This window comes from Myotis daubentonii, chromosome 18, assembly GCF_963259705.1.
Source record: "Myotis daubentonii chromosome 18, mMyoDau2.1, whole genome shotgun sequence".
NCBI classification, from domain to species: Eukaryota; Metazoa; Chordata; class Mammalia; order Chiroptera; family Vespertilionidae; genus Myotis; species Myotis daubentonii.
The window spans coordinates 37,816,392-37,838,588 of NC_081857.1; the positions used below are offsets into that span (position 1 = coordinate 37,816,392).

Sequence of the window (22,197 nt, forward strand, 5' to 3'; positions counted from 1 at the left end):
CACCCCTACGAACCCCAACCGTCCCCGGGCTCCCGCGCGGGCACCCCGCCATCGCCGCCTCTCCACCCGGGGCCAGAGGGGCAGCGGCACCGCGCCCTCCCCACCACCCCGCGCTCGAGGCCACCCGCGGGAGGAAGGACGGCGCCCGCCTCGCGCGAGTCCACACACAGCTCCGTTCCCACGCCCCACCCCGCACACGCACGCCCCTTCATCCCCTTTGAGAGTCGTGCCCCCCCCACATCCTCCCCTCCCAGACCGTCTCCCCAAGACCGAGCCCCGCAGCCTTACCCGGAGCCCAGCAGGCACACCCCGAGTATTGATAACTCCGACTCCAGCCGACTGGGTGACTCTGATGGGCGGCAGCGCGTTCGCGACACTTTCGCGACGGCCGTAAAGGAGTGGCGGGTCGGCGCGGCCGGCGGCGGGGGCGCGCGCGGGGCCGGGCCTGGCTGCTCGGGCGCGCGCCGCGGGGCCCGCCCCGTCCCCGTCCTGCCCGCAGGCGCCGGACCCCGCAGTCGGCCTCGGCGGGCGCACCCAGCGAGGTAGGCGGGGAGGGGGGTGCGGAGCGGCCCCAGCCCCCCCCAGGGGTGTGTGTCAGAGAGGCGCGCGGCGGGCAAGGGGATGCCTCGCGGGGACCCTCGTGGCGGGCGTGCGGGTCGGGTGCCAGCTCGCGGTGCCCCCGAGAACAACTCTGACAGGCGCGCGCGGGGCCCGATGGGGGCGGCGGGCGGGCTCCGGGGGTGCGTGCGGGCTGGGCTCAGGTCTCCGCGCCCCGCCGTTCGGTCCCGGTCCCAGGTCTCCCCCCTCCCCTCCCTTTCCCCCGTCCCCGCCGCCCCGCGCCGGGCCAGGCTCCGCCTCCCGCATCCTTTCCCGGCTCCAGGCGAAGCCCAGCCCTGGTCGGCATCCAAGTGCCCGCGGCTCCGGAAGGCGGCCGTGGTGGAAACGTGCAGTTCCCCGGGTTCGTTTGTTTCCTGCGGTGACCGGGAACCTTTGCCCCCGTCCCGCGAAACACTGGTCGATTTGCGTTCCCGTCGTCGCTCCTGGGCTCCGATTCCAGGCGGGGAGGTGTGGGCGCGGGGAGGGGGTGGAATGGAGACCTGTGGTGAGCCGCTGTGTTTACGCGGCGCTCGGGGCTGCTACCCGCAGTCCTATCCAAGGGGGCGGGGGCGAGCCCAATACTGACAGGTAAATGGCAAGTCCTTTTTAAAATATATTTTATTGATTTTTTTCATTTTTTTACAGAGAGGAAGGGAGAGGGATAGAGAGTTGGAAACATCGATCAGCTGCCTCCTGCACACCCCCTATTGGGGATGTGCCCGCAACCCAGGTACATGCCCTTGACCGGAATCGAACCTGGGACCCTTCAGTCCGCAGGCCGACGCTCTATCCACTGAGCCAAACCGGTTAGGGCTAAATGGCAAGTCTTTGTATCCACAACAGGCTTTACTGTAAGGCACATGTGAAAAACACAAATGATTTTTTTTCCAGATCTCCCAGATGGATGCAGTGCTGTAATTTGCAGTGCATCAGATTCTCCCCCAATTACCTGTGATATTTGATCCAACTTATTTTAAAACTTGCGTGACCTTCTAGACCAGGGGTCCTCAAACTTTTTAAACAAGGGGCCAGTTCACTGTCCCTCATACCATTGGAGGGCTGGACTATAATTTTAAAAAAAAAACTATGAACAAATTCCTATGCACACTGCACGTATCTTATTTTGAAGTAAAAAAACAAAATGGGAACAAATACAATATTTGTATTTGCATGTGGCCCACAGGCCGTAGTTTGAGGACCCCTGTTCTAGACTCTAGGATTTACCCATTACAAGAACATTTCATTTGTCAGAAGTCCAACTTAGAGTTTAAAAAAATAATAATTTTCTATTATGCTTTGCACCTGATGGTTCTGTGTACCTCCAGGGCTTTCTGTCTTCACTTGGAACACCTAGAATTTTCTTTCTTGCCCTAGCCAGATTGGCTCAGTGGATGGAGCATTGGCCTGCGGACCGAAGGGTCCTGGGTTTGAGTCTAGTCAAGGGCATTTACTTTGGTTGTAGATTCCTTCCCAGCCAAGCCCATGCAGGAGGCAACCAATCGATGTGTTTCTCTCACGTCGATATTTCTGTCTTTTCCTCTCTCTCCCACTCTTTCTAAAATCAATGGAAAAATATCCTTGGGAGGATTAAAAAATATATATTTATTAAAAAAATAGAATGTTTTTATTGTTTCTTAGTCACCACTTAAAGGAGACAGCATAAGGAATTCATCTTATTACCAATGGCATTTCAATATTTATGAAATTTGAAAATTGTAGCTGCAGTTCTGATTCATGGATCGTCAAAGAAAGCAGAGAACATAGGTGAGAGATGCAAGAACATTTTCTTAAACTCATCGTGCCATGTGAAGGTTATTCCTGCATATTTTGGAGGATTTTAAAAGGTTTCTTAAATTATTATTTTTTAAATATATTTTTATTGATTTCAGAGAGGAAGGAAGAGGGACAGAGAGAGATGGAAACACCAATGATGAGAGAGAATCATTGATTGGCTGCCTCCTGCACACCTGACACTGGGGACTGAGCCTGAAACCCGGGCATGTGCCCTGACTGTGAATCGAACCGTGACCTCCTGATTCATAGGTGGACACTCAACCTCTGAGCCACACCGGCTGAGCAGGTTTATTAAATTCTTAACCATTAAAATTCTTACTTTGCTTGATTGGCAGCCATGCTTCCATTTTTCTAGTGTGAAAATACGGGGCAATACTCATCTTCCTCCCCTAATTGATATGCTGAAATTTCTCAGTTGTCAGCAAACTGGGCAACATTTCAAGCCCTGCTTCTCTAAATTGTCAGTGGAAATAGCTAGAACTCTCAAAACCTAAGGAGCGACGAATCCAAGGTGATTCATGTATACAGAGAATTAAGCGTTGTCATTTCCCATCCTTGTGGCTAGTTATGGCTGTACAAAATTGATGTCAGCTGTCATTATTATATTTATGTTTACTGGGTTCAACTCTAAGGGAAAACCCTTTTAGATTGCTACTTTACAAGTCAGAATACTGGAACTCGGAGAAGCTAAGTAACTTGCCTGAAATTATACAGCTGGAACATGATAAAGCTGATAACACAGCTGCATTCTTTCCATTGCATCAAAAAATAGTGCTTTATCTTGCTTAATAGGCCGTTATTCTTTTTTGCATTTTTGTTTATCCTGTAGGGGAAACTTGTTGTTTTTGTATTTTCTTTTATCCTTTCTGAGGTCAGTGAAAGGTGTCTAATCTAAAAAAGGATCAGAGAATTGATATCCTAGACTTAAAATACTTGTTTCTAGATGGTACAACATCATTATGAAACACACAAGTATCACCACTATAGGGAAAATAACCTATTAATAATCCTATAGCATAGTGTTCTGCCCATGAACAATAGTGGTGTGTTGACTTGAAATTGTATGTGTTTAAAAGCATGTGGGTTGAACAATCTCTGATTTTCTTTGTATGTGGTTTTCAGGCTCTTCAAAAGGGGCAGGTTTGGGCAGATTTGAAGACTGATACTAAAACAGGTAATTCATCTTTTATATTCTAAAAGAGGGAACAAACTTTTATTGACCCCTATGACAGTATATTATCCATATCATCTATTACGTATATTATCTCATTTAATTCTTCAATAAACCTCTATGAATCGAGTATTAGAACATTTAACAGTTAATTATAAAAGCTGCTGTTTATGTCATCAGTGTGTTAAGTTCTTTACTTGTGCTATGTCAGTGCACTCCCAGTAATAACCTTCTAGCACAGTCCAATAGAACTTTTCCACAAGAATGATAATGTACTATTTTCACTGTCCTATACAGGAGTCACTAGACACGGGTGGCTTTTGAGTACTTGAAATGTCATTAACGTGACTAAGGAACTAAAATTTAAAATTTTACTTTCTTTTAGTCAATTGAGATTTTAAATAACCACCTGTGGCTTCTGATTACTGTGTTGGACAAGGCAGCCTTTGCCAATAATATTATGCCATTTTTCAAAGGAAAAACTGGTTCAGGGAAGTTAAGGAAGCTTGTCCAAGTTTGTCCGATTTTATTAAAAAAAGTTTTTGAACAGAAGAATGTTGTAGGAATGTTAATTTGGCAGTGCATGCGGAATGGACGGAGGGGAAGGAAAAAAGTAGTTCCGCGGAGAGAGTGGAAACTCTGACTTGAGAACTGGGAGGAGGACTGGCTGCAAATGACGAGGTAGAATTGCCATCACTCAGCAACAGCATGTGAGGTTACTTTGAGGTCTTGGAATCTAGATAATCTGGGAAAATGATAATACTGTTTACTGAAACAGAAAAATTATGAACCTTTTTGGGGTTTAAGAGGATTTGGTTTGGGCTGTTTGTTCATTCATAAAATATTTATTGAGCAAAGCCCTCTGCTGTGCTGCGGTGGAGAAGTGGAGTCCCCATTAAGGTTTTTATCCACTTAAAACGCCCTCCGACAGCTTCCTCCTGTGGAGGACAGTGCGCTGTAAGAGACGTGCAAAGGCTCCGTGTTCTCTGAGGCCCCGGGTGCTTATTTCCAGGTGCAGAGGGATTAGGGAAGGTGTTGTGGGTGGAAAGTGGTTTTCCAGCTCGGTGTTGAAGGCAAGGAAGGATTTGGACATGCACAAAGGATCAAATGAGGAGGAGGTTATGCTTCTAGCAATGGGGTGGACAAAATGTTTTGAAAATCCGTTTTGCCAAAATACCTAAATGCTGAATAAATGATATTAGCCTTTTAAATGCATAGCAGGTCTTGTGGGAAAGAAAGGGAAGTCCTCAGGGCTGAAAAGTCCGAGAGAGCTGAGACCAGAGTAGTAAACTACAGTGTGTCTCCTTTGGGGCATTGGGCTGACAGCAGAAAGAAGCACAGCTGGGGATAGGTGATAGGCTCCCCCCGCCCCCCCCAAAGTAGAGAGAAAGTCATCTCCCTTTGACCTCCCAGGGGTACAACTTCTGGAGGCACCATTCACATAGTAGTACCTGTGTTTATTCACCTAAACGGTACCTGTGTTTCAAGGGATGACTTTTCCATAAAAAGTAAAATGTAAATGTTTCTACTTGAAATTGTACAACTCATGGCCTTGGACAAGCCCCTCCCCCAAATTTAGCTAGAGCCCTCAAAAATCTCTACAAACTCAGTGAAAGGTGGGCTAGGAAAAATACCTCCTTGACAAAGGGAGATCACAAAGAAATGTTGTTGTCACGTAGCTGCAGGTGGTGGAAATAAAGGTACCGTCTCCGAACAGACTGTTCCTGGAGGACAGAAACTGTAACGGAACAGCAACAGGTTCAGATCTTGGTTCTTGCGTTCAGCTAAGGAAAGAATTCAGAGCCAAGCACCTCAAATACAAGTGAAAGTTTATTTGGAAAGGCACGGGCCGCAAACGCGAGCGAGGAAGCAGTGCGCTGCATGAACTCAGGAAACTTAGAGACAGAAAGGCAAAGGAAACGCGCCTGGGGACGGAGAGGGGAAAGTTCTGCAGAGAGAGAAAGTGTAAGCCTGCTGGTCCTTGATCTTAAGGGCTGGTCTCTGGAGGTCTCAGGGGAGGACCTCAGTAGAATATTCTTCAGCTTTCCAGGTGTGTCTCCTGAGGGTTGTGGTGTGCACTGATTGGTCGGCCCCAGGGCAGGGGCCTTAGTCATCACAGCTGGTCCATGGCCATGGACCATGCTGCCCTGCCTGGCCTTGATACTTTCTGGGCCTGGAGCTGATACACAACTGAGGCCTAGATATTCTCTCTCGTTAGACCAAAACTCTGTCTCTGTGGCCCGCGGACCTGGGGCTTTGTTCCTAAGATTGTTTGATGCGGGCCAGAACCTCGTTGTCTTGAAGGCTTCATGCTTATGGGAGTGGTTGTGCAAGGGCTTGTCTGGGAGTCCTATGAGGCTTTTCTCTGGCCCCAGTTCCTCCTCTAGGGGGTCTGCGGCATGACTAGCGACATGTCGGGAGGGTCTGACCGTGACCTGCGATATGAAGGGTCAGGGGGTCTCAAGTGCGTGACCAGTGTCGTATTAGGGGAGAAAAGGCCACCCTGGGGGCGAGGTCCCACCCTGCAATACTTGTCCTCCCAGTTCTGCCTGTTGCTAGTTCTCCAGAACTTTCCATCTGGTGACTTTTGTAGCAGGGCTTATGGCTCCTGCTCTGCCCATTCTGCCTGGCTGCCTACTATATCAAACTACAGGGTCTGCATCGCCCAGATTCAGGATTCAAATTGACATATCTACATGCGCTGGCAAACCTGAAGCCAAGAAATTAAAGTTGGCCTGGGTTGGTTATATGTCAGAGCGCCCAGCAAAAATAGATCCAGGCCCTCCCGGAATGGGTCACCCTTCATCTCATCCTTTGGGACACTCCCAACTGAGCTCATCGTCAGAAACCATGAAACTCCTGGGCGAGGGTTGGCAGAACCAACACATATGGTACCAGACTCCTAAGGATTTTAGATTGGAATGATCAGAAACAAATTCGAGTAGCATTTAAAGAGATAGAAGGAGAAAAGTGAAAGATTTTAGAAGTACTGTAGTTCAAAATTTATAGAAATTGAGAATTATTGTCCCAGAAACTTATGTTGGGGAATTTAGGGAGAAATTGTCATGATTAACTGAATAGATGAAGAAAATTGGTGGGAGTGGTAAGGACTGACAATGGAAAAGGACAGGAAAGGAGGAGATTATGGTAATTCAGACAGGAAATTGCTCAGGTCTATAATGGTAGCTTTAGGAACAAAGGAAAAGAAACTTCCTGGGCAAGATTTAAATACACGTATTTAGCAATAAGTCAGATGACAGAGTAAGTGACAAGTACAAGTCAAAAATAGCTGAGATTTCATTATTTGGAAAGTCTGAGATGAGAAAGCTGAGCACATTGGAGGATGGGGAGAAGAGTTGTAAGTTTTTGCAAAGTTCATGGGAAGCTACTATGAGAAGGTACTCCTCCTAACATGCAGTTACTTTCACATGCATATGAGTCATTTCTTATAATTTGAAAGTACTTACGTATTTATTTTTTAAAATTAAATGCAGGAAGAGACAGTCATGTTTTCTGATTCACATTATTGACTCATTATTATTTACCAGCGTCCTCAGCCTGGAATGTAAGGGAGAAAGTGGTGATGTGTAGTCTTTGTATATTTAGGTTCTCTCTTTTTTCCCCGCCCCCCCCCGTCATGTAGGAGCTGAAAATATAATGGTGAACAAAACATTTTGTTCCTGCTCTCACAGAACTTAAGGTTTAGTGAGGAAGATAAAACCAAACAAGCAAGTAACAGGTAAGTGGTGTGAGTGGCCTTTGGGAGCAGAGTGTGTGTGGCGGGGGGGGGGGGGGGGGGGGGGAGGGGTAGAAGTACTGTTGGGAACAAGGCAGGACACTCAGCTGAAGGACTGGAGTGGAGACTTGAAGATGGGTGAGTAGGTGTTGACTGGTGGTAGTGGGAGGGAGCGGGGAGAGCACTGTAGTCCCCTCATCCAGACAGTACCGTGCGCATGCAGGTCTGAGGGGCCCAAGAGAGCATGCCACATTCGAAGATCTGAAAGCGGTTTGCGGTGGCGTACAGCACAGCGATTGGTGGCAGAATGGAACTGCCTGAGTTTGACTCTTGCCTCTACCTCCCCATGACCTTGGGCAGTTCTCTTAACCTCTATAAGTCTGCTGTGAGGAGTCAGTGAGATCATGTCTTAATGGAAAGTGCTTCATAACATTGCTGACACAGTAAACACTGTGTTTGCTTTTGTCATGATGATGAAGGTGAGCAAGAAACTGGGAGCAAAGAGAGTAGCCAGAGAGGAATATAAAAAGGAAATAGAGACCAGGCAGTGCAAGGAGGAGGGGGTGTTTATAAGGGCACAGGGGAGACCTGAAAGACTCGCTGTGGGGGGAGAAGGTGCTCGGATTGGTGTTGGAAGGGTCACTCCGGCTTTAGGGTGGAGTCTGGATTGGTTGTGGTCCAGGCTAGAGGAGGACCAGTTAGTAGGTTATAATAATAAGCTGGCCAAGAAATGAGGGTGGTTTCAGTGGGGCAGTGCAGTGCAGATGGAGAGGAGAGCTAGATTTTAAGGACATTTCGGAGGTGGAATAAGCGGCACTTGGTACTCGATGTGTGGAAGGATGGGAGGGAAAGGCGCCTGGATCTGAGTGGGAGAATCTTGGTTTCATTTCCTGAGAAGTCGAAGGAGAGCGGGTGTTAGTAGGCGGTGAGGGTGATGGTTTCAGAAGTGGACCGGCTCAGGGTGCTAAGTCCAAGGTTGGAGGAGTGGACGGCTAAAGCAGAAAAGATGAAATACGTGTGGATAATCTCGTCTGACTTGTTTCCTGCTTCAGAAGACCTGTCTGAGATGTGGTGGTTTCAGCAAGGCCTCAGTTTCCTGCCCTCCGCCCTTGTCATTTGGACGGCTGCTGCTTTCATATTTTCGTACATTACTGCCATCATTCTCCACCATGTTGACCCTGCGTTGCCTTATATCAGGTCAGTGAAATGTATCCTATAGGTTATTTCTCATTCATATTTTAGCATCGAAGCCAAGAGGTAGCGTTAGCAGTTTGAAATTCAAATGTCATGTTTGGCTTTACAACGACAAGAGGAACATAACAGGGAAGGATTCTTAGCTCCTTCTGTGTGATGGAGAAATGTGGAGACAGAGGGCTGAGATTCGTTTGGGACTTGCTTAGTGAATTGTGACACTTGAGTGCCTTCTTCTCCAAATCAGTATTCGACGTTGTCTCAGGAGATAGAATTGGAGTTACTCACCCCTTAAAAAAACACACATGCTGCAGACAACAATAATAATATTGAAAGATCATAGTAATGACAAACATTTGTTGATCTACTTATGTGCAAGGTAATGTCCTAAGCATTCTTCAGTCTTAAATACTTGGGTCCTTACAGCCACCCTTTGAGGTGGGAACTGCGACCCCCCACGTGAGGAAATGGGGTCCAGGAAGGTTAAGTTCCTGTCCAGAGGCACAAGGCAGTAAATGACGGAACCGAGAATCAATTTCACTGGGCAGTTTGGCTCTGAAGGCCACGCGCTTGCTTCTCAGGACATGCTGCCTAGATCTTTCTGGCACATTAAGTATCAACACTTATCACAAATATTTTTGAAATTTCAAAATTGCTAATGAAGTACTCAATTTCTTATATGTCCATAACCCTTCTCTTCAATTATAAAGGTAATGTGACCTCCCTCTTCTAACCTCCCTTTATTTCCTGCCTCCACACACGTGATTAATGGGTTTGGTGGATTGCCTTTCAGAGTTTGGCGTGTTTGGTGTTGGAGTTGTTTCATTTATTAATTTGTTTACCTTCTGAAAAACTAACCTTTTAAAGGATGACAAACAAAGGCTAAATGTATTTTTTTATAAATGGTATGACCCAAAGAATATCAACAAATTGGGTGCCCTTGGGGAAGATGTATAAAACAAAAAGATATTTTTTATTTAAGGTTCCAGTTCTAGGAATCTGATCGTCACCAATGTTTACTACTCTGCTAGGGGCACGTGTAGTTTAAGGCAGCGGTCGCCAACCGGTGGTCCTCGAGGTCCGAAAGGTTGGGCGACCGCTGGTTTAAGGAGCCGGTTCACACTTTAGTAACTTCAAGAGAAGACACACAGAAAAGATTCATTCGGGTCCTTTAGCGTTTTTATGGCCTCTTCGAGAACTTGTCTGCTTTCATTTGAAAGAGCTTTAAGTAAGTTAGAGGCCACTTGAGTTCTTTCTCGGTTTCAGTTCTCTGATGGTCCGGCATGTGATTTCCTGACCCAGAGTCCCCTAGGCAGTTCCTTTCCTGTCCCTGCCCTTCTGTCTTTCTGCTAACGAACTCGTATATTGCCCTAGGATCTTTTCCCAACATTATGACATATTTAAACTCAATGGTACTTATTTTTACTTCCCATAAGCTCCTTTCCTTTCATTTGAAAAATGATTGTCAAACTAGTTCCTTTCTGTTCATAAACCCTAACTAAAAGGCCTAGTTGTTACAGCAGCAAAGGGCATAACCGAAAGTAAAGTTCACTTCAAAGACAGTTTACAAGTTGGTTTCAGGTGCTGTCTAGGTTCAAGGTGTGGAGGCCCAAGTGGGGTCTGTGAGACTAGTCACTGGGGTCCGAGAAGAAACTATTAGAACTTCTATGCATATTTTAAAATCTCAAAATATTTAAGCTGAACTGTAATATATGTGTAATAATAATACATATATTTTGAAGTTACATGGTTACACTTTTTTAATGGTGTGTAATCAAAATGGCGTGCAGACCGAAGGGCCTGCTGCCGAGGCGATGGGCAGGGCTCTTTTCATTTGGAGGCCAGTTTGTGTTAGCATGTTGCAGAGCCAGGGAAGGAGTCCGCGCAGCCAGCGGCTTGGACATGGATGCTTTGGGTTACTTTTGGGGTAATCCAAAACAAGAGCATCATTTGGAACTTAAAATTGTGTGTATTTTTTCTGATTATAAGAATAATATGTATACATTATTCTTGAAAACTTGAAAGGTAGAAGGAACAACAGCAACAAAAAAACATGATCCCCCTCCCTGATCATGATCAGAGAGGAACAGAGGCTTTTGTATCTGAAGATGCGTTTAGAGTAGGAAGGAGCAGGCCTTCCGATTCTTATTGGATACTTTACTTTTCGTAAACGTAATCCAGATGCTCACCGAGTCTTCCTGATTCCTTACCAGAAATGACTTTCCATTCCTTTTTTTTTCTCTTATTTTAGAATAGTACTTTTTAAAAAATATGTTTTTACTGATTTCAGAGAGGAAGCGAGAGGAAGAGATAGAAACTTCAATGATGAGAAAGAATCACCAGTTGGCTGCCTCTTGCACGCCCCCTATTGGGGTTGAGCCCACAACCAGGGCATGTGCCCTGACCTGAAACAAACCCTAACTTCCTGGTTCATGGGTTGTTACTCAACCATTGAGCCACACCTGCCAGGCTCCATTCCTTTTTTTTTTTTTTTTTTAAATATATTTTATTGATTTTTTACAGAGAGGAAGGGAAAGGGAGAAGGATAGAGTGTTTGAAACATCGATGAGAGGAACATCGATCAGCTGCCTCCTGCACATCCCCCACTGGGGATGTGCCCGCAACCAAGGTACATGCCCTTGGCCGGAATCGAACCTAGGACCCTTCAGTCCGCAGGCCGACGCTGTATCCACTGAGCCAGACCGGTTAGGGCTCCATTCCTTTTTTATTCCCATTACATTGTCTTAGTTAAGATCTTTATTCTCTTTTCTACATACTTCAATTCGAGACCAAAGAGTTTGTCTCTTTAATCTTTACAGTAGTGAGAGGGAGGGGAAAGGAAGTAACATTTAATGGGTCTCCTCTGTGCTGCTACTCTGGTAGATATTTCACATGCACTGCTCCACTTTCAGTTCCTCGTGGCCATCCGGTGAGGCAGGGAGGAGGGTAATAGCTCCATTTTGCAGATAGTCTGACTTAGGGAGACAGAGGAACACGCCCACGGTTCCACAGTTAGTTCGTGGTGGCAGTTCATCTGGGTCCGTGTACACCACACTGCCCTGACCGACGGGCATTGCAGTGCATGTGGCAGCTGGTGGTGATAGAGGTCTGGACGGAATGCTGTGAGTCAGCGTTCTGCTAGAAGATTGGTCACGGCCATAGGGAGGTGGGGGCTCAAAACTGGTCTGGAATGGAATTTCCAGGAAGCCAATGGCTTTTTCTCCTTTACTTACCACCATATTTCTGTTCCTAAAACGCTGTGTGGCACAGGGTAGGTTCTTGATAAATATTTTTTGATTAATCATGAAATGATTAGCTGTAAATTGAGTTATAGGCAGAGTCAAGAGCAATAACAAACCAGCCAGTGTGGCTCAGTAGTTAAGTGTTGACCTATGAACCAGGAGGTCAGAGTTTGATTCCCGGTCAGGGCACAGGCCCAGATTTCAGGCTTGTTCCCCAGTAGGGGGCATGCAGGAGGAGGCTGATCAATGATTCTCTCTCATCATTGATGTTTCTATCTCTCTCTCCCTCACCCTTCCATTCTCTGAAATCAATAAGCACGTATTTTTTTTAAAAAAAGAACATAATAACAAAAGACAGATTTTTGAAAGGCTCTGTGATGTTAGAGAATATTCAGAGACAGGTGAACATACTGCCTGATAGATGTAAGTCAGTAACAACATCCTTAACATGCTTTTTCATTAATTTACATTGATTTCTAGTATGTGAAAAAATAATCTAGGTGATATGATAAAAAGTGAACTAGGCAAATATTGTGAGCTCAAATTGTCATGTCCTTACGCAATTATAAGAGTTGAACCCACAGACTTATGAAAAGATAAAGGACTTGAAGTGTAACCCCTGTTGTTTCTGATTCCTTAGAAGAAATACACGTGTAAATTCAGTGTTAGAAATCCACGCCATTTTTCTCTTTCAGTGACACTGGTACCATCGCTCCAGAAAAGTGCCTGTTTGGGGCAATGTTAAATTTCGCCGCAGTTTTATGTAAGTAATGAGAATGGTCTTCATGATGAAAATTAACAGCCAAACCACCCCTTTCATCTTCAGACAATATTGCATTATTTGTTTTACTTTTTAGTTACTGTACTTGAGGGAGTGTTCTCACTAAATTATTTCTCAGAGATATGTTCCTTTTAAAAGAAAAGCAATTTCTAGAAATGCTGAATTATGGAAATAAACCTTTAAAAAAACGTATAGAGCTACTTGACTACTCATTCAAATACAAGTTGTAAAGTTATTACCAAATGTTCCTTGAGGCCTTAAGTGGATTTCTTAAGCAACCAGTAGAGGGCAAAGAGCTGTCAACACACTGACCACAACTAACACCAACTACAGCCCTTCAGGGTAAGTAATTTCGAAGTTTGAGGATAGCATGGTTTGATTTTTGAACGATATTCTAATGCCAAAGGAATGGAGTTCTGCTACAGTATTTTACATTCCTATTAATCACTTGTTTTTTGAACCAAATTTTTATTAATGGTTTGCTAGAGTATTGCTTTTTCCACCAATTGTGACTATTTGCATTCTTTTATAGGAAGTCAAAAATTAAAGTCAAGTAAATGTTTCAGTGTATGACTAAAGTTTTCAAGCACGTATCTACAAAAGCATAGCTCTGCTACGTTTTCCGTACTTTCATGTTCTTTGGCAATGTTTTTGCAAGGGAAGTTTGATTTAGCCCTTTCTTGACTAATAAGAAAAAAAGAAAAATCTCTGTTTCTGGATAGCAGTGACCTTCACGAACTCTTTATTGGCAACTTTATTTCTTGGTTATTTATTACTTGTTTTTTGGATTTTCTCTTTCCCAGGCGTTGCTACCATTTATGTTCGTTATAAGCAAGTTCAGGCTCTGAATCCCGAAGGGAAATATACCTCCAAGTTAAACAAGGCTGGCTTCGTACTTGGATTGCTGAGTTGTTTAGGACTTTCTTTTGTGGCAAATTTCCAGGTTTGTGTTTTAACCCAGCACAGGTTTTCCCTGAGGTACCTGAATGTACGTGTCCAGAGCACCTGGAGCACCCAGTTACACGCTGCTGTTGTTTCTTTGCCCTCACAAAATAGAATCCACAGCTTTGGAATTATTTGGCCCTTTTAGAAATAGCTACATTTACACTTAGAAAATTTCATTCTCATTAATCTGTTGACTAAGTAGAAATTATTCTGTCATTTTAAGGATCTACAGGACTTGACTAATAAGAAAAAAAGGAAAATCTCTGTTTCTGGATAGCAGTGACCTTCACTTGAGTGTAAACTGTGAGGGCCAATTTTTGTTATTTATTTATTTTTTTACTAATATATCTGAGTACTAAACAGTGCTGACATAGAAGAGGCACCTAAATAAACAAACATAATAAATGGATAAATAATTACTATCATATTTTTAGTAGTGGACTGTGATTGAATTTGAATTATTATAACCCACAGGTTTATGCTGAATATTATGAAACAAAATTGCCTCAGGAAGTAATTTGTACAATCTGCAGGGGTTTTCTACTCTGTGAATGTCCTATTGAAATTGCTCGCTTGTGTTTTAAATACTGTATTGGCAATATGTGTTCAGTTTCTTTTATTTTATTTCTTCTTTCTGCCTCAGAAAACAACCTTTTTTGCCGTGCATATATGTGGAGCTGTTCTCACCTTTGGTATGGGCTCATTGTATATGTTTGTCCAGACCGCCCTTTCCTACCTAATGCAGCCCAAAATTCATGGCAAACAGATCTTCTGGGTCAGACTACTGCTGGTCATCTGGTGTGGAGTGAGCGCATTTAGCAGTATCCTTTGCTCTAAAATGTGGCTACACTCGGAAGGGAATTGAATAACAAAATTTAAGTGAACGCTGTTGGCATATTGTAAGCAGTCCTTTTGTGGGCAGTGAGATTCTTGGAACAGTAACTCCAAATTCAAGGATTTTAAACATGTAATTCAGTTTTTACATTGGAACCCAGTAACTGAGCTAGGAACAAAGACAATGTGTAAACTAATCATGCTCCCTTCAAAGATGTCATGATGAGTTAATTATGTAGCAGAAGCTTGGCGGTGGGAGTGCTGAGTTACTGACAAAGGCGGTTGACGATGCGAGCCACTTCATGGTGACCCTCTGGGCACATTGAAAAGTTTCCTTCTGCCGTGTACCAGGAAGTCTTCCAGAAGATGGGTTTGGACCTTGGAAACAAATATATGCGTGGTCCTCTTGGACCTTTAAAGCAATTTTGGTTTTGAATCCAACTTATACTTACAGCTCCTCTGAGAATCTTCCTTGACCGGCCTTTCCCATAGTGCTGACGTGCTCCTCACTCCTGTACAGTGGCCATTTTGGCTCAGATATAGTACAGAAGCTCCACTGGAACCCCGAGGACAAAGTAAGAACGTAGAGTCTTAAAAACATAGTTTTGTATTAAAGATGACTATTTTGATAGTGTTTCTCATTTCATCACTAACGAGGCATTTTCAGTAGAATAATCAGTTATGTATTAAGGTTATTTTCTATATATGAAAGAGTTTATGTGGCATCCTCTGTATTCTCCTGTCACCTGTGGTCTGTGGGCATTTTCAAGATATGAAGGAAATTGTGATGGCAAAGAGTTTTCTCAGAAAGGGACTCTTCACAGTCAGGATATAGTATACAGTGTACCCAGCTGAGATCTTTGATTAGAATACTTGTTTTCTGAATTGAAAACATGTCTTTGCCCACCTTTTGTTGCCTGGAAGTGTATTATTATGGACTCTGCATTTGGATTCAAATATAGTGGATATCTGAGCTTTGATCCTGAGAAAAATGGAGGAGGGACATATACTACATAGATAATAAAATGAGTTTATCTGTTTTCACAAACCCCTCAGTGGCATTTTACTTTAAGTTATTTACCAAATATCAGTCTTATTAGGACATATTTGTGAAAATGAATGAATAAAATAATTTGCTAGATTTTCTGAAGTATAATCCATACACTACTTAATGCTTTAACATAGCACTAAGTTTATCATGAGCATTGTTTACTTAAGGGTGGTTTGTTTTTTTTAATCTTTGGCTTTGGGAAAGGCAGTAAGTTCTTGATTCAAGTAGAAGTTCTCCTGTCTTAGTTATTCAAATGGAACTTTGTGTGTTCTAGATAAAACTGTGATGATACCTAGATCATTTAAGAGGACTTTTCCAATGCTTGCCTTGAATGCTCAAGATACATTAAAAAAAATAAGGGTTTATAAGTATTACAGGTTTTTTATTTGAGAGAAATTATAGACCATTTGCCCGAAATTTCACAGAATTATTCTTTTTTTTTCATTGTCACTCAAGGGCTATGTGCTTCACATGATTACTACCGCAGCAGAATGGTCTATGTCGTTTTCCTTCTTTGGTTTTTTCCTGACTTATATCCGTGATTTTCAGGTAAGGAAACACAGAATTAGATTTATGTGGTCAAACTTCCTTCAGGTGGGGTACGAGAACTTTCTGAAGGCAAGTCTCTAACCTTCGAACATTAACTTCATAAGCAGTGATGGCAGAAGAGGAACTTTTCACATGAATCATTTCTGTGTTTGCAGAAGTAGTGTATTACTAGCAAGATTCAGCTTTGAAATGGGATTGTAAAACAATCACATTTGAGAAATTAATTTGACAGAATTTTTATCCACTCTGCTTCCATGTACGTTGGCCATCCTCAACATTCAGTTTTACTGATTCTTCATAGAAATGAAAGAAAAATAAAGATCCTAATAGAGAAACTTGGTTCTCCCAGCTCTCAATACTACCAATATCTTTGGCAATTCAATAGCTGTCTCATTCTTATTACTCATTATAATTGATTTATATTCCTAATCCCAAAAGATATTCCTCTGAACATATTGAGGATGTGACCTGTCATTAAGGAGCAAACTTCTGTATATATTTTTCCTTTTTTTTGTTCCAGAAAATTTCTTTGCGAGTGGAAACCAATTTACATGGATTAACCCTCTATGACACTGTTCCTTGTCCTATTAACAACGAGCAAACACACCTACTTTCCAGAGATGTATGATGAAAAGATGAAACATGCGATGATTATGATTCTCAGGGATTGGGAACACATTCATAAGTTACTACTACTGATCTGAAATTTTCCACCAATTAAAGCTGACAGTGACATTGATGGGTCCTGATAACCAAGAATCATGAAGTAAGCCAATTTATAAATTATTTCAAGGGATATATTCAAGTGGATCATGTAAAACCATTTCTGCCTATACTTTTTTTACTCACAGGAAATAAAACCAAAGGACAATAGCACTAGATTTTTTTTCTACTTTATTGAAGTGAAACACCAGAAGTGCACTGAACCATCTGCAGAATCCAGCATTTCACGTTTTAGAAATTATTGTAAAGCATGTTTTGTTTGGAGCACTTACTCAAGTCATTTTCCAGGACACCAAGTAATTAGCATTGCTCAGCAGCTCCTTTCAAATTGGGTTTTGCAGTAATAGTTTTACCATATTAATACATTTCTTATAGTCTTTTAAAAAAAAATTTTCTGGAATTCACCAATAAAGGGAAGCAGACCTGAATTCATATACCATCTGTGGTTAGTTAGTTTTAGTGGTATTGAATTGATGCCTGCCACAAAGCCAGATATTATGCTAACTGGTCTGTCACACATGGTTATAATAATTTCATGAAACTTAGTCTCTGATAAGAGATTTTAACTAAAACAGAGAAGCAGCTATAGTTAAATTTATGCCAATCATGTTTTGCATAAAACGAAGGTTAGTGTTCATTCATGAATCTGAGGACTTTGTGAATAACAGCAGATATCATTAATAATAGTTACCTTAAACTACAGTCAAGAACTTTTTATAGATTTTTTCTTTATAGCAAATTATAATTACTTGTAAAAGTAGCCTTGAGCAGGCAAATATTGAAGCTTTTTACTGGGCTGTGATGTTTGTAGAAGTCAGATTCTAAAGGACAAAATGAGCAACTTGAAAAAACTAGGTACAAAATAATTATGATACATACATCTCTCTGGTCATGGCACGTGATTGGATAGCTTGTACCAAAATTTCTACCTATGTAGATAAAGAATGATTTACAGCCCAGCTGGTGTAGCTCAGTGGTTGAGGGTCAACCTATGAACCAGGAGGTCCCATTTCTAGTCCTGGTTCGATTCCCTGTCAGGGCACATGCACAGGTTGCAGGCTTGATCCTCAGTGTGAGGCGTGCAGGAGGCAGCCAATCAATGATTCTCATCACTGATGTTTCTATCTCTCCTGCTCCCCGTCCCTTCCTCTCTGAAATCAGTAAAAATGTATTTAAAAGTAAAAAAGAATGATATACAGATTCCAGATGAAATTTAGAAGGAGAAAATGCTCACCTGGAAGATGACCATGACAAACTGATTTGCAAAAGAATCCTTGAAGAAGATTAACAAGCTTTATCTTTTTAGAGGAAATGGGTCCACTGCCAGAATAAAAGATGGTGAGAACAAATTTAAAGTTTAAGAGAAAGCAATTTAAGGGAAAATGGTTATTTGGTGGAAACAGCTTGATCATGAATAAGTTGGTAGAATGGGACTAAATAATATTTCTGAAGACTTTTGGACTGAAAATAAAATACTGTTTATGTATATTAAGCAGCAGTGAAAGGGGGGGGGGCATTTCAGTAAACATTGATTGACATCATGTGAGGAAAAATATGGGTACAAAGTATAAAATTTTTTTTATTATATTTCTGCAAATCATAGTGCGACCACACCTGGAATACAGCATCCAGTCCTGATTGTTCTATATCAAGGAAACTATAATTCAGTTATGAAGACCACAGTATGGTGAGGGGGAAATTGATTGAATTAAGTTTATAAAATTATAAATTATGTGTGGATAAGGTGGCACAGGGGAAGATGTGGACGTGTACGTCCATACTGGAATATCAGGCTTAGAGATATACATAACACATTAAATAAAGTATTGTAAAATAAAAATATTAGTTTGATGGTGTTTTAATTCTTTAACTTTTACTCTTAGAAAAAATATAGATCCAGTTAACTCAGCCTCCACTCTAGGAGTATGAAAAAGAAACGGCAGCCCTTTTCTGGAGATAACATTTATTTTCACACTTACTCTTCTTTTATAAAAAATACCCAGCATAGAGGAAGAAATTAGAAGACATGGAAGGAAGCAGGACAGTTTGATCCAGAGAGGAACAGTCAAGGAAAGCAAACTCAGAGGTTTCCTAAATGTTGCAAATACCAAATGTAGATAACTAAGATAAAAGTGCTAAAGGATCTAGTAAAAAGGGTGGAAAACATGCATGAAAAGATGAGGACTTTCAGCAGACATGAGAGCTTTGAAAAACATAAGAAAAAATTCTACAATTGGATATGACAGTTACACATAGAAAAAGGGACCAATAAACTTGAAGATGGCATTTGAAAGTATAAAAACTGATTAACCAATGTCACCCAATAAATTCAATAAGAAAAGAAAATATAAAAACAAAGTTGAAGAGAAAAGAATGCAAATTAAAATCCAATATATGAGTTTTGAAGGCAAACTCGAATGGCTTTCCATTTTATAATTGAGTTTCAGGAGGGGATAAAGAGAATGGTACAGAAGTAATGTTTGAAGGGATATTGACTGAAAACTTCCAAAATTAATGGTAATCAATGAAGAGAAATTCAAGTGAGTTTTTTTAAAATGATTAAAATTGATGAACACCTAGTAAGACTAGTACATAGGATTAATAGTATTCCATCAAAAGTCATGTCTAGATATTCAGGATGTGATTGTTTTTGGAAATAGAGTATTTGCCAATGGAATTAGTTATGATGAGCTCATACTAGATTAGGATTAGCCTTAAATTCAATGACTGATGTCCTTATACAAAGACTACATGTGACACAAATAGAGAAGGCAAAGTGAAGACAGGCAGAGATTGGAGAATGTATCCTCAAGCTAAAGAATGCCAAAGATTGCCAGCAGCCAGAAACTAGGAAGGAGTCTCTCCAATAGCCTACAGAGGTAGCCTTGATTTTGAATTTCTGTCTTACAGAAATGTGAGAATAACTTTCCATTGTTTCAGGCCACCCAGTTTATGATAATGTATTATGACAGTCTAGGAAACTTAAAAAGTTGATCAAGTAGAAAAGACAAAATACAAGTTACTATTACCAGGAATGAAAAGAAGGACATCATTACTTGGTCTTTTGACATTAAAGATAATAAGAGCATGTTATGGACAACTTTATGCCAATAAATTCAACAATTCAGATGAAACGGACAAATGTCTTTTGAAATATAACTTGTCAAAAGTGATGCACAAAGAAAAGGTCTAAAAATATCTCCATATTTATTACAGTGTTAAATTTGTAATCGAAGGAAGGAAGGAAAGGAGGGAGGGGGGGGGGAGGAAGACTCTTAAGTCCTGATTACCTCACAGGTGAATTCTATCAAATATTTAAGTTAGAAATTATACCAAGTTCTACACAAATTCTTTCAAGAAATAAAGATGAGAACTTTTCAACTTGTTTTATGAGTCTAGCACAGGGGTGGGCAAACTTTTTGACTCGAGGGCCACAATGGGTTCTTAAACTGGACCAGAGGGCCAGAACAAAAGCATGGATGGAGTGTTTGTGTGAACTAATATAAATTCAAAGTAAACATCATTACATAAAAGGGTACGGTATTTTTTTTTTTTTTTTTAGTTTTATTTATTTCAAACGGGCCAGATCCGGCCCGTGGGCCGTAGTTTGCCCACGGCTGGTCTAGCACACCACCAGTAGCACAACTTGACAAATATGAGACAAGAAAAAGATTCATGTCCCACATGAACACCAATGCAAAATTACTTAACAAAATAGTAGGAAATAGAGCTTAGCAATGAGAAAAACAATGATATAGTGAGACCAGGTGGAATTTATCTTAGCAATATAATTCAACTTAACATAAAGGAGGAAAATCAGAACAAAAGAAAATTACAAAAGGGAACACTCTTATAAAAAATCCCACCAAACGAGAAACAATCCCACCACTTTATAATGGGCAACTATAAAAATCTAATCGTTATGTTTAATGGTTTAACATTAAATCCCTTTCCCTTCTAATTTTAAAAAAGGCAAAGATAATCCTTGCCTTCTATTCAATATTGCAATAGAACCCCTAGTCAGTATAATAAAGAGGAAAGAAAAAAAAGGAAAAAAATCTCTGTTTACAAAAATCCTATGAAGTTTAAAAACTAATTTTGGGTTAATAAGTGAGCATAAGAAACTTGAAAAAGTAAAGAGATATGACCAAAACCAAAGGAACAAAATAATTATCTAATGTCTGACACCACCCCCCCCCCCTTCCAAGCAGATCTACCAGTTACCTGTAAAAGAATTAAAAATAATTTTAAAGTAGTACAGGGACTTTCAAGTTAACACAAACCGCTCGATAAACTTAGGAAGTAATATGTAAACAAAATGAAGTTCAACAAAGAAATTATTTTTAAAAGAACCAAACAAAAATGCTGAAGCTGAAGAATACAATGAAAATTACTATAGAGAGCTTCAACAGCAGACTTAATCAGAAGAAAGTCTACCATATTATGGGACACCATCATGAGAGCAAATCACTCATTATGGGAGTCCCAGAAGAAGAAGAAAGAGCAAGATGCAGAATGCTTGTTTAACAAAACAATCACTGAAAACTTCCCAAATTGGGTGAGATATTGGCATCCAGATAAATGAATTCTGAAGGTCCCCAAACAAAGAGATCTTCAAGATACATTACAAGCAACTCAAAAATCAAAGATAAAGTTACATAGTTATTGTACTATTACTGACTATATTCCCTACGCTGTACTTTGCATTCCTGTGACTGTTTTTATAACTGGCCATTTGCACATCTTAATCCTCCCCTGTTTTCATCTATTCCTCTAACTTCCCTACCATCCGGCAGCCATCACCTTGTTCTCTGCAACCATAAGTGTGTTTATGTTTGGTTTGTTTATTTATTTTGTTTTTTAGATTCCCTATATAAGTGAAATCATATGTTGCAAATGACATGATCTTATATATGGAAAACCCTGAACTTCAAGGAACTGCTAGAACTAATCAACAAATTCAGAAAATTATAGGATAAAAATTCAACATATAAAAATCAGTTAAACATTTATACACTACCAATGAGCTATCTAAAGGAGAAATTAAGAAAGTAGTACCATGTACAGTAGCTATAAAAAACAATAAAATACAAAATCTGTACATTTAAAACTATAAGATTGATGAAAGAAATTGAAGGCATAAATAACTGGAAAGATATATTGTGTTTTTTGATTGGAAGTTTTTATATTGTTAAAATGTCCATACTACCCAAAGAAATGTACAGATTTAAGGAGACTATATCAAAAGTCCAATGGCATTTTTACAGAAAATTTAATCCTAACATTGTTACAGAATCACCAAAGACCCTGCAAGCCAAAGCAATCTTGAGCAATAAACCCAAATAAACTACATTGAGGCACATTATAGTCAAGATGTTAAAAGACATATGCAAAGGGAGAATGTTGAAAGCAGCAGGAGGGAAACAACTCATTACATACAAGGATTCTCAATAAGGCTGTTAGCTAATTTTCCAGTCAAACCCTTGAAGGTCAGAAGTCAATGGGATGGTGTATTCAAAGTGCTCAAATGAAGGAACAAGAAAAAAAATTCAGAGAAAATTTTTAAAGAAACAAAGATAAGTC

At 41.1% G+C, this 22,197-nt stretch overlaps 3 protein-coding genes across 13 annotated transcripts in view; 1 reads left to right on the top strand and 2 right to left on the bottom strand.

Moving 5' to 3' along the window:
- CEPT1 (choline/ethanolamine phosphotransferase 1) overlaps positions 1–419 on the bottom strand; it is a 32,454-nt gene extending 32,035 nt beyond the window's left edge. For all 3 annotated transcript variants that reach the window (XM_059675190.1, XM_059675191.1, XM_059675193.1), the window contains exon 1: positions 289–419. The gene's annotated coding sequence lies outside the window, so the exon portion shown is untranslated. The remainder of the gene's footprint in view (positions 1–288) is intronic.
- The window catches only part of LOC132221370 (acidic mammalian chitinase), a 147,592-nt gene that overhangs the window by 92,104 nt on the left and 33,291 nt on the right, over positions 1–22,197 (bottom strand). The window lies entirely within an intron of this gene.
- DRAM2 (DNA damage regulated autophagy modulator 2) lies at positions 406–18,465 on the top strand. 9 transcript variants are annotated; one of them, XR_009449914.1, is made up of 12 exons: positions 406–542; positions 2,236–2,361; positions 3,514–3,565; positions 7,206–7,301; positions 8,351–8,495; positions 12,427–12,494; positions 13,316–13,455; positions 14,101–14,278; positions 14,784–14,866; positions 15,799–15,891; positions 16,412–17,952; positions 18,218–18,465. XR_009449914.1 is itself a non-coding variant. In XM_059675194.1 (11 exons), the coding sequence occupies exons 5-11, from the start codon at positions 8,365–8,367 to the stop codon at positions 16,517–16,519; spliced, it is 801 nt and encodes a 266-aa protein (XP_059531177.1). In that variant the 5' UTR covers positions 406–542; positions 2,236–2,361; positions 3,514–3,565; positions 7,206–7,301; positions 8,351–8,364; the 3' UTR covers positions 16,520–18,157. The 9 variants fall into 9 exon arrangements, 6 of the variants coding, with proteins under 6 accessions (XP_059531177.1, XP_059531178.1, XP_059531179.1 ...); XR_009449916.1 differs by having other exon boundaries at positions 16,412–16,657; XR_009449915.1 differs by lacking the exon at positions 18,218–18,465 and having other exon boundaries at positions 16,412–16,657; positions 17,794–18,157.